General features: G+C 34.6%; 1 protein-coding gene across 2 annotated transcripts in view; it reads left to right on the top strand.

Moving 5' to 3' along the window:
• PLXDC2 (plexin domain containing 2) overlaps positions 1 to 12,814 on the top strand; it is a 455,308-nt gene that overhangs the window by 236,796 nt on the left and 205,698 nt on the right. For both annotated transcript variants that reach the window (XM_055331385.1, XM_055331384.1), the window contains exon 4: positions 5,144 to 5,213. In XM_055331385.1, the coding sequence (XP_055187360.1) occupies positions 5,144 to 5,213 (70 nt within the window). The remainder of the gene's footprint in view (positions 1 to 5,143; positions 5,214 to 12,814) is intronic.

Here is a 12,814-nt window from a genome sequence, read left to right as displayed (position 1 = left end):
GACCAAAATATATGTTTTTCTTAAATTTTATAATACCTGTCAAAGCTAAGCCTTGACATAAATAAACAACCAGAAAATTATATATCTCAAGATTTATTTGATTTACTTTTTGAAATGTTTTGGGGAAAAATAATACAGATCTCATTTTGTTAATAATAATAATAATAATTAATAATATCCCACCTACTTGACAGCCTCAAGAAACAAATGTGTGCCCCTCAAACGTAAGATTATTTGAATGATTAAAAATAGAATGTTAAAATAAATTAGATACAAATTAATGATTGATTCATGAACTCATTCTCAAATAAATGAATACCCCGAAATTCTTTAGACCTTCTGCTATCATGAGCTCATAGAATCAGCAATTACTTAAAATTGTGTTACTACTAATTTTCTTGCCAAGCTTTTCCCCAGGATTATGTCTTATACAAATAAAGACTTGGGGGAACCAGGAAAGTATAGCTTTATTGCTGTATATGAGAAGTTGTCTTAAAACAAAACAAAACAAAAACACAGTTTTTATTAATGACATTTTTAAAAATGGCTTTTAGGATGATAAATGTGCCCACTCCATATACTTACCTCTTATTAGGAAGTTTCTGTCTTCAATGTCTTGCAGACATTGGCAAATTAATTTATCATTATAATACCACTGAGAAATAGGCAAACAAGTTAAACTGGAATATTGTTTTCTTAGGATTACAATTCCTGTATTATTAAAAAAGAATTAGCAGAGATCATAATAACTAGTCTGAAACAGATAGCAGTAGGCATAAGAAAAATATGTAGAAGAAGCAATAAGAGGTGCAGACACACTTAGAAATCTGGGAGGATCAGGGCACCTAGGTGGCTCAGTGGTTGAGCATGTGCCTTTGGCTCAGGTCGTGATCCTGGGGTCCTAGGATCGAGTGCCGCATCAGGCTCCCTATGGGGAGCCTGCTTCTGGCTCTACCTATGTCTCTGCCTCTCTCTCTCTCTCTCTCTCTCTCTCTCTCTCTCCATCTAATGAATAAATAAAATCTTTTTTTAAAAAAGAAAGAAATCTGGGATGATAGCCTTGATTGAGTCTGATAGTTTGTTCCCAGCAGTAATTTCATGGGGCATGTTGTGGGAGAATGTGATGTGGTTTTAAAGGTCACAGTCATATATCGCTGTATCTGCCATAAATTTGCACCAGACCACCTGGAATCTATTTATATCCTTCTACAAACTCGTTAAAGAATGTTTCATACGTTTATCCTCCCCCATATGAAGAAGTCGTATGTCGCTTGCTTGTCTTAAAATTACCATTTCTCCTTTCAAATAATTCACTCCTTTCCACAGAGCATAAAGGAATGAGCAAAGTCAGTTGATTTTATTTATGTCATGCATGCTCTTGAAAATTTCACTTCTGAGCTTTTATTTTGTATTTTTCCCAGACTATTAATTAGTAATCACATGACAAGTTTCCTGAACCTTTTCTCCTTTTACATGAAATATTGCTTAAGAGATGAGATCTCAGACAAGATAATGTGCAAAGTATGGTAATTACACCATCGTTTCAATATTATGTTGGCTTTTGTTCACCGTGGCTTTTTGTGACAAAGTCTAGGGTTCTGTTAGCCTTTCAGGTTGCAGAAGAGTCCCATAGTGCATATACAATTCAAGTTCGTCCTTATTTATTTATTTTTTATTTTGTAGTTAAAGAATACTTAAGTAATTAGTTTTTTCACACTTACTCATAATAGCTCTTTGTTTTATACTCTTTTTCTCAGTTGGTGGCACTGTGGTCTACCAGTCACCCAGCAAGAAAACTGTCCTGTTTTCTAGATCCTTCCTCTCTCCCAATTTAAGTATCCTTCCAATAATCACAAAGTCCTTCTCGGTTTTGCTTTCTACCTATATTTTGACCCATCACTTGTGCTCTCATGACTTAAGGTCTCATCTGGCTAAATTTCGGTTGTTCCTTTAAAAGAATCAGTATTAGTGCTATATGCTCAGTTAGGTGGCCTCTCTTGGTCCCTACTCTGCCTCTACCTAGTCCTATTATTTATCCCTATGTGACATTTCCTTGCACCACTTTGGGAACTCCTTGAATGAAGGAACTGGGTAGGACTTCTTCTTTGTTTGTTTTAAAGATTTTATTTATTTAATTGGAAGAGAGATCAGGAATAGGGGGTTAGGAGTGGAGGGAGAAGCTGACTCCCACCTGAGCAGGGAGCTGGAATCCGGACTATATCTGAGGACCCTGGGATCATGACCTAAACCAAAGGCAGACACTTAACCTACTGAGCCACTGAGGTGCAGAGAACTGGGTAGGACTTCTTGACTGTTTTATCCTCAGCCTCTGACTTAGGGCCTGGCACATATGAGGTATTAAGTAAATGATTGTCAACTGGATGAATGAACAAATAAAACTTTTCTTTAGCTCCCCCATGCCTGTTTTATATACCGTACTGAGACAAAATAAGGATCCAATTATCCAGGAGTAATTATATTGAATATATAACTATTTACCTTCAAAGCATGTCATGCAATTCTAGTGCTTTTTATGTTTGTTTTTTTTTTTGATATTTTTTGGTCATGTGTATGTGTTTTAAGGAAGGATGATAATAATTTTCAAAACTATGCCTTTCTGTATTACTCTTTTCATTGCTTTGTTTTAATCTCAGTAATTAAGACCATTACCTTTGTTGTCCATAAAACCTGGGTTCCAATTCTAGATTTCCTCTTGGGCCATTCTTAATCATTCTGATGCTGAGTGATACAATTATTATCTGAATCTTATGCCCCTAAATCTTTATGTCATAATTGATATCTGGAGTACCAACCAAAGTAAACCAAGGCTGAGAGAATATGGAAGCCATGACCAACCAAGATTAGAGACTGTGACAGAAAAGATACGATGTAGCAGTACCAGAGCCAAGGCTTAACGGTGGCAATTACAAGGAAATAAAAGATGATCTATAAGACTGGCTAGAACAGAAAATGGGAAGGGAAAACTGTGAGGTACCAAAGGCCAGTCAGTGTTGGCCCTTAGAACTCATGGCAACTATTTTAATATGATTCCAGAGACCATGGGATCTAGATTGAATGATTTGAAGTGTGTGTGTATGTGTGTGTGTGTGGGGGGGTGGTGATATGCTAGATAGTATGGAGAAGGAATTCTAGGAAAAATAGAGCCAAGACACTATGAAGAAGTTATTAGGGACCTACATTTGGGAACTCTTACCCACAGAAAAATGGGTGAATTCCATGAGTTATGAGAAGGTAGCATCTTTCCAAATTTCTGTGCTATTCCTTATGAGTGTCCATGAATCAGTTCATGGTGGTAACTAAGGTAAACTGGTCATTTACACAGGAAAACCTTTCAATTGTTGATATTGCTCTTCCTAATAATTTTCTTTGAGAACGTATTTAAGTCTCAAAAAAGTCTTTAACTTATGTATTTATGTGTCTCAGTCTTCTAAAAATATTGACATTTTTTGGTGACTGAGAAACTAATGTAATATTCTTCTGGTTTATCTGTAATAGTAATTGATAAAGTTTGTTAGTGATATATGTTTCAACTGAACTACTCTGGAAGTTGGCATGCCAAAGGGTGGTAAATTTTACCAATTTGCTCATGAATATGGAAACAAATTAGAATGATGAATAGCAACACACCACAGCAAGGGCCTTTATAAAATTACTTTTGATGTATTTTGTGAGATACGTGATTTTGCCATCAAACCTTTTATTTTAGGGTTATTAGTTACCACTCATTTCAGTTAATGCAGTGAAAAGGGTTTTATTATTTCCATTAATCAGCAAAAAATAAAAATAGTGATAAGCGCTTTCTGAAAATGTAGCTTTCATTGAAAAGGAGGGAACACAAAACTAAGAAAGCTACTGTAAATTTTGAATCATTAAATTCATGCCAAATAAGTCAGTAGAAATCTTTGATGGATATAAAAAAGCAATCATTTTCAAAATTGGAATGAGCAAAATTCAATCTAGGTATACTTCTCTAGTTTTTTAAGTTTGTATATTGGGAGAGCTATAATATAGAGATTGTTGAATTTTAACAACAACAAAAAAAACCCTTTTGCTGTAGGTATTTTGTATGTGTTGTGGGGCTCTAATCTAGTGTTAATTAGTTTCCCTCAGGATCCTTTATTTCAGTTGATCATCTTTGTTATAACTTACTGTTTTCCTTGCTTCTAGCCTAATAATATATCTGGTTCATATTGCTTCACTATGAAAAATCTAGGGTTTTTGTTTTGCTTCGATGTCTTTTGTTTTTATTTTACTATGTATATTATATATATTTATTGTATAAATTATATATTTAATGTATAAATATACATAAAAGCATAAGCAATATATATTTTATAAATAGTATAAATATATAATGAATTAAAATAAATATAAATAAAATTAAAAAGCTGCAGTCCCCTTTTCTAGAAAAAAGAGGGGTGAAATTTATGAGCTTTCTTCTTAATTCTCTATAGTTTTCTTCTATGCAAAGGAAAACCATTTCTCCAGTAATCAGCATTTTTTATTCTTCAACTCTGCTTTTGGAAGTGAACATAATATACCAAATCTGGAGAACTCATCACACCAAAAATAAAAATATATGCAGGTCTAGATCACGGTACAAAGTATCTTGTTCCATGAAACTGCCTTTCATTATGGTATGTACAGAAGACAAAAAAATGTATAATTGCATAAAATATTTTTTTTGATGTTCTATCCAGCAAACTTGACAGATAACATGCTCTACTATTTTGGAGAAAACTAATTAAGCAAAAAGGAACTATAAAATAAATGGGTCACTATGATGACTGAACTGATTCTCAGTGGACAACTGAAAGGCAATAGTGATGTTAGAGACAGTAGCTTGAATCATAGTGGAAACTTCCAGATTTCCTTTTGTAAGCAAAGAACAGACCAACAGACCATAACAGTGAAACTTTTTTCTTTTCACATACTTCAAACACTTAATTGCCAGAAAACAATAAATCCTTTAGTACTATCCAGGATTCAGGTTTGAATAGGCAACTGCAATAACAATGGTGCAAGTAGAAGCATCATTATTTTTTTAAGTGGAAAGCTTTTCATTTTACATTTACTATTATGCACATTATTGATTTTCTTTTCTGGTTGTTGTTCCTTACAGAGAGTGAATCTGTCCTTTGATTTTCCATTTTATGGCCATTTCCTACGTGAAATCACTGTGGCAACTGGGGGTAAGTGGTTTTCTACCCATTCACCCTAAATAATCTACAGTTTCACTACAGCTATTATTTTTAATTTACTTTACATTCAGGAAGGACATTTATTGAGAAAATCATTGTCTTCTATCACAAAGTCATGGGTGTAAATAAAACCTAAGAAAGAGTATAGCTATTGGAAAAAATTTTCAGCAGAAAAAAAAATGTAGTTACAATATCTTCAGCTTAGATTCATCTGTTTTCCTTCTACTTTTTTTCCTTCTTTTTTTTTGTATGCTTTAATTCATTTTTGGGAACATAGTTAGACTTCGTAAATGGGAAGGGACCTAGAGAAAGCAAAAAATATGCTTAAGGAAGTTGTTGTGGTATTTTTCTTTTCTTTTAATGTATATAATTGATTGATTTGAATATATAGACACAAACCATGTCCTGTATATTAGCTTTAATTACTTGGGTTCTCCCCCCATCTCTTTAATGCTACCTACATTGACTGGCAACTCATTTGAATTTTAAAAATAAATAGATTCAGTTTGGAATCTTTTGGTTTTATTTTTCTGAACAACTTTTGGGGGTTAGTTTCAAGATTAGCAATACCCTAGAAAGGCAATTATTGTTCTTTATACCATATCCCAGAAGTGAGAAAAAGGTAATCCTTGAGTGCTACTACCAGCGATAAGCAAAAAGCCAAAGAATATCCCTGTATTCTGAAAGAAAAACTTAAAAATGGAAGCATAAGTAAAGAATTAAGTTAAAAGAAATCCAGAGGTGGGAGGAAGTCCACAAAGTGCCCATGCCTAAAGCACCATAGACCAGAGTCCCCCTTCTTCACTGAGTTTTATTAATTGGTCTTCCAAATGGTTAGGGAGTAATGTGGATCACTACTGCTCCTATTTTAATCAGAGGCTTAGCAGATATGTAGGATTCAGAATAAGATTTGTAATGGGAAATATCAATAGGCTAATAGTAGTTTTTGAGTACCTACTCTGAGCAATGAATGACAAAGCTACCTCTGCCTTGGAATTATGTAGTTTACTCGATATTAGAATGAAGCAAAATGTGAGAGTTCCTTAGAAAATACAAATGAATGGATAAAGAAGATGTGATATATGTATGTGTGTATACATATATATATACATATGTGTATGCATATATGTACATATATGTACACATATATACATATACACACAATGGAATATTACTCAGCCATCAAAAGAGACGAACACCCACCATTTGCTTCGATATGGATGGAACTGGATGGTATTATGCTGAGTGAAATAGGTCAATTGGAGAAGGACAGTCATCATATGGTTCTACTCATACGTGGGATATAAGAAATAGTGAAAGGGATTATAAGGGAAAGGAGGGAAACTGAGTGGGAAAAATCAGAGAGAGAGATAAACCAGGAGAGACTCCTAACTCTGGGAAGCAAACAAAGGGTTGCATGGAAGGGAAGGTGGGTGGGGGATGGATGACAGGCAATGAGGAGGGCACTTGATGAGATGAGCACTGGGTGTAATATGTTGGCAAATTGGATTTAAATTTACAAAAATGTAAAAAAAAATACAAATCATGAAATATGGATTTCCAGGGATTATAAAGCTCAGATATCTGTGAAAATCCTATAAGACTTTATAGAGAAATTATTGTTGAAGATCTTTCTTGAAGGACATTTAAATTTCTGTGGTTGTATAGAGACGGAAGAGTCATTTCTAGAGTAGATACACAGGAGAAAAGGGTAAGGTATATTTGGATAGCAAATAATTGAGTTTGAGTGAAGCTGGAGGTAGGTTTACAAAAAAAAAAGTCATAATAAGATGAGAAAAGTAGATTGAGACAATCTTATATACTGCCTCAAGAGTCAGTTTGAGTCATTAGTCCTTAACTAGCTAAGTGATGAGTTTAAGAAACTGAATCCAGACATTTGTCTAATGCTTTCAAGTATGAAAAGACTAGGGTTAGTACATATAATTGGAAGAATATTGCAATAATTTGTGTGACACATATGGAGGGCCCTGGCAGTTCTGTGGCTTCAAACAGAGAAATGATGCTGTCAGCCAAAATTACAAAATCAAGCAGAAGAGGTGGTTTTAGGGAATGCCAATGGCTTCAGTTCTGAAACTACTAAATTTTATGTAAAGAAAGGACTTAATATGGGGCACCTGGGTGGCTCAGTTGGTTAAGCATCTGACTCTTGGTTTCAGCTCAGGTCCTCATCTCAGGCTTGTGAGATCAAGGCCCCGGGTTAGGCTCTGTGCTCTGCATGGATTCCGCTTGTCCCTCTCCCTCCCCATCTGCCCTTTCCTTTCCCTCTTTCTATCAAATAAGTATATAAAGCTTTTTTTTTTTATGTGACTAACCATAAATAGAATTCATACAACAAGGACCACATCTTTTGAGTTCTGTGTATTTCTGTGCCAGTATATTACATGGCATTTAATAACCATTGGGTTAATGTGTTGAAGGATTGAGAGAAAAAAGAAAAAGGTAAAATTGAAAGATTGCCCCTGACACCATGAATTACATTGTGTGTCTTAGCAACTTTAAAGTATGTTATAACCATGTTTTTTTTTATAATATGGACATTAGGCATATTTTCTGACATTTAGGTTATGTGTTCCACTGAATTTTAAAAAGTGAATTACTAATCACATTTGTTCAAAATCTATACATACAGTGATAAAAATATGAGCACCTTTGATATTCACCTTCTCAAATTGCTTTATTCTTAAAAGTCATGTCAGTGATTCAGCCAATATGACTAAGATTTTTCTTAGCTGAGTTGGTTGGAAAAAAAACCCAAACACCTATACTATCCTTACTGCTTCAAAGTGCCACTTTCCTTTGAAAATATCCTCAAAATTAGTGAAAAGTCTGGGGTCTTGAATGATCTCTATCTTCTTTGAAGAAAACACTAATATAAAGAAACTTTTTTTTCTCTACTTAAAATATACTAGCATGAAACTTGCATATATAAATCCATTAGCCTGTTTAGAGAGGTACAGCTGAGACAATTTAGACATTTACCTGAGCTCCATCAAAATGAAGCCAAAATCTCCTGTAAAAGTTTTCAACTAAATAAATATCCTGATTGCACTTTTATCATTCATTTATTCAATCAGTGTGAGTCCCTACTGTGTGAAAGGCACAGTATGTGATATTTCTCTGTATGCAAAGAAGAATACATTATGGGTCCTATTTTAGAGCTTAGAATCCAGGAAGAGGAAGGAGTATATGACCAAGTGTAAGAGGCTCACTGTAAATGCTGGCGGAGCAGAAAGAGGAGACCATTCCTGTTGGGCCAATCAAGAACAGGAGATTTTGGATGCTGAACTAAGGGACAGGGCTGAACCTATAGTGAACATATCTGGAGAGCTTTCAAGTACATCTGTTTATCCAGAATGGAGGGTTGGAGTTAAAGCCTAGTGAGGGGAGATGGGAAGAGTGATGTAAAATACCTTGAGCATTATAAATGTGCATGATGTCCAGCAGGTATCAGGGGTTTTTGAATAGAGAGCAGATCTGGCCTGTACTGGCAGTGGAGGGTGGGGTAAGGTGAGGGAAGTGGATGCAAAGAAGGCCATTAGCAGCCAGGCTTTGAGTGTTTCCGCATGGCCTTCAGTATCTTAACCAGGCTGGGTACAGTGAAGACAGAGAAGGAGCCAGTGTAAAACACATTGTTGAGTTCTTCAATCATTGTGATTGCAAAGGTTTCTAGGCAAAAGGATCCGTTAGGATGTGGTGAGTAAAGCTAAGAACAGCTTAAAAGGGGACTTGGGAACAGATTTTTGATGGATCTCTTCTGTGATTGACTAGGTGTGATAGGCAGATGGACCCATCTGACAAGTGCTCATCACATTAGAAAGCTTGAAATGTTATGAACCATGAATGGCTTGGGAGAAAAGTAGAAATCACAAGTGAGATTAAATCAAGTTGACTGCAGTCTATTATAAATAGACTGGAGACTGGGATTTTTAAGTAGGGACACATGAGTGTCTGGGAAACGGAAATGAATATTCTATTGACTGTCAGTTCTCTTCGACTGTGTCTACAGATTTGTCTTGAACTTGTTTTTACATTGGATTTAGGGAAAAGAAAGTGAAATGTGAAAGTTGATATTTGAAACCACAATCTCCATTCCTACCACACTGTTTTCCCATTTCACATGCCTCCTTAAAATCTAGCCTCCATCCCTCTTCTCTTTTTCTTTATAGATACAAATTTCTTTACGACCGAAGTGACCTCAAAGATGTCTTGTGTTACTGCTAACTAAGATCAACACCATTTCAAAACAGAAAATAGTTTTTAAAAAGACATCTACATAATTTACTGTGACCCATCTTTGTATTTAAATATACACACTGTATTATGAATACACTTAAGTTTATAGTTAAAAATGTAAATATTTGGCCATTTATTTATAAATGATAAAACTGAATGTTTGTTAAGCATTTTAATTTTCAAAAGCTTCAATCATCCATACAAATAATGCACAAAATGAATTGGAAATACCATCTTATTTTCTGGTTCACTGGTAACAGAATCTGAGAACATTCATTTATCTTTTTATTTAAAAGATACTTCAGAATACAAATATTCCAGGCATTAAAAAAACTAGTACTCTGTGCATCTCATAAAACTATTTCCATTAATGGCACCACTAAGCTGTGTTCTTTGCATATCACACTACTTTCATTTTCTTGCTATATGAGTACTCTAATTGGTTCTTTTTCATTATTAGACTGCTAAGGTGATCTTTTAAATGTTTCAAAAAAGTAGATTTATGCATGAGGGTTTGATTTTTAATTCCTGTGGCCATCACTTATAATGTTAATTTTTTCATGAACCCATCATGAGTACATATAACTACAATGAGAGAAAAGGTGGGGATGGTAAGTGATACTTTAAATAATGAGGAAGAGAAAGGATGACAATATCCAGATAATTCTGGCCCCAGATTTAAGTATGAAAGATGCTGGTTTGTAATTAAAATTGTGTGTAGAATTGCAGGCAGTTGTGCATGAGATTAGGAATCAAATTTGACATAAATTAAAAAGATAATGATCAACATGCATTACTCACCTTGAGTGTATGAAGGATTTGCCCTCCTTCCCTTCTACATGATTTTCTAATTGGAGGTTTAATTAAAAAAACTGTTTAGAATATTTTCTCAGAGTATAAAAACACTTTTATTCACACATCTCTGTTTTCCTTTTCTAGTTTTTTTGATATAATTGACATATAGAACTGATTAAATGTAAGGTGTTGAATTTTAGATCTATTTTGTTTCATTTGCCATATGGTAACTAATAAAATATAAAATGTTCATTAAGTAATCAGTATTTAAGGTCTGAGAAATCAGTGTGTGGCATTGGAAAAGTCAAAAGACAGAAGTAAAATATGTTTTCCTTCTTTCCCTGTCTCTAATCCACTCATTTCCCTCCCAAGAAAAAAACAGCCATCACTCTTTGGGCTATCGTATGTTAAATTTAAATTTAGAGTAATTCTCTAAATTTGGTCTATAATCATTTGGGTTTTTTTTCACTTTAAGTCCCCAATAAGAGAGATTAAAACAAAAAAGTAGTCCATTTTATTTTGATTGGACTTTCCAGAATTATATTAGCAAATCTTCCAGCTTCTTTTTTGTTCTCACTTTCAAATAGTAATGTTTTAATTGTAGTCCCAAATAATATTTCATGCTCTTTAGAGAGACTTGATTAATAACAGTTATAGAAGGCTTTTTTAACAGTGGAAGAGAGTTAGTTATTACTCATGATGATTGATTTATAAATACCAACCCTGTTGTCTTTCAAGTGTATAACCTCATAGAACAGAACAGAATGCATCCATTAACTGTCTGAATCTAGTGAAAAAATGAACTGAGTTATTTTGACTATTATTATTATTATTAAAGACAAAACAAGTTGTGAGTGTCTTGATATCTGATGCATGAAGGGAAGGTAGTGACGGGATAGATGCTGGACATAAGTAAAGCCACCTGATTTGCTTCACTAATTTAATGTAACAAACAAGGTCTCAAGGATTCCTGAACAGAGAGATAATATTGTTTTGTGATATCTGCTTTGCCATATCTAGATGATTATCTGAGGAATACCTCTGAACATCTGAGTTTATCTTAGCAGCCCTCCTAGATAATTTACTATTCCCCAAAGTGTCTGGTGGCCAGAAGTAAATTGAGCAGATTCACCAACATTGCTACATTTCTTTTCATTGTGCCTTTAGGAACTGCATGTTCACAAGCCTCTTTATTTCTCTTGTATATTGACACATCACATTCCCTTAGCACTGGCTCCTTGGGACTGGGGGTAAGTGTGGTTAGAGATTAGACAATGGGAGAGGGGCCATCCAGGAGATAGACTCCATTCAATAGGAATGAGCAAGAAAAATACGAGAAGCAGAAATATGGGCAGAACAAAGATAGAAAATTCTAGAAAAACAAAATGGAGAGGACCATTAATGCATAGTAGTTAAGTAATGATTGGGGACAGGAATGGGGAATGTTTATCAGCTGGGATGAGTCTAGACAAAAAGCACATTCTCCAGATTTAGGACCTTCCTTTGCCATGACAGCCACAGAGGAGTCTACCCATTGCTAGTGCTTAAACATTCACCTAGGAACATTTGCCTCTGGAAAGCACCATTTATCCCCTTGGGGATCCAGGCTTTATTTGAAACATTGGCAACAAGTAATTTGCTTGCATCCTGTCCTAGTCACTTCATCAATAATTCAGAAAAATAACAATATTGCACAGATGCTCAAATACATCACTCAGTTGAAAACAAAGGGAGTCTAGGTAACTAATTAATAAAGTAGCAGTTCACAGCAGCTGGTCCAACATTGTCCGATCCTGGAAAAGACGGGGAATACATACTAAGCACTGCAGGATTGACTTTGGACCCTAGCCATTTCAAGAATAAATTCAGAAAAGCTCTCTTAACTCCTACAGAAGCCAGCAATTGAAATTCAGTTTTTTTTGGAGAAGCGTCTAGCATCTAGTTTAAGATAAATATCTTAAATCAAATCAAATATGGGTTTGATCAAAATATATAGGTTCATAAGTCAAACTAGGCATAGCTGTTGTAATCTTTAGCAAATTTCTTTCTCTCATGCACCTCAATTTTCCAATCTATAAAATAGCATACTAAAAGTATTTAGCTCAGAAAGACTTTTGTTCAAGATTAAATGAACTAATAATCTGTTATTGATACCTATTTCATAGAAAATGCTAACTAATAGCATATATTATTACTATCCTTCTATATATATATGTAATTTTTTATCCTTTTCAAAAATACTTCATAAAGCTGTGCTTGCTTATTAAAATAGTTTGTCTATTATTTGATGACATCCATATCTCAGAGAATGTTTAGGGACTTAATTTGTCATTATCTCTAACCACTTCTTTTAAAGGCTGGCTCACCCATTTATGAGTGGGAGGTATAAAGGGTCTAGATGACTTGGGATGTCCTCTTTGTCAGCATAGGCAGATCTGTCATTTTTTTAAATTTTTTTATTTATTTATGATAGTCACACACAGAGAGAGAGGCAGAGACATAGGCAGAGGGAGAAGCAGGCTCCATGCACCGGGAGCCCGACG

The sequence above is a fragment of the Nyctereutes procyonoides genome, unplaced genomic scaffold (genome assembly GCF_905146905.1).
Source record: "Nyctereutes procyonoides isolate TBG_1078 unplaced genomic scaffold, NYPRO_anot_genome, whole genome shotgun sequence".
NCBI lineage: Eukaryota > Metazoa > Chordata > Mammalia > Carnivora > Canidae > Nyctereutes > Nyctereutes procyonoides.
The sequence above is the reverse complement of the archived record's forward strand: the minus strand, read 5'-3'. Positions and strand labels throughout refer to the sequence as shown.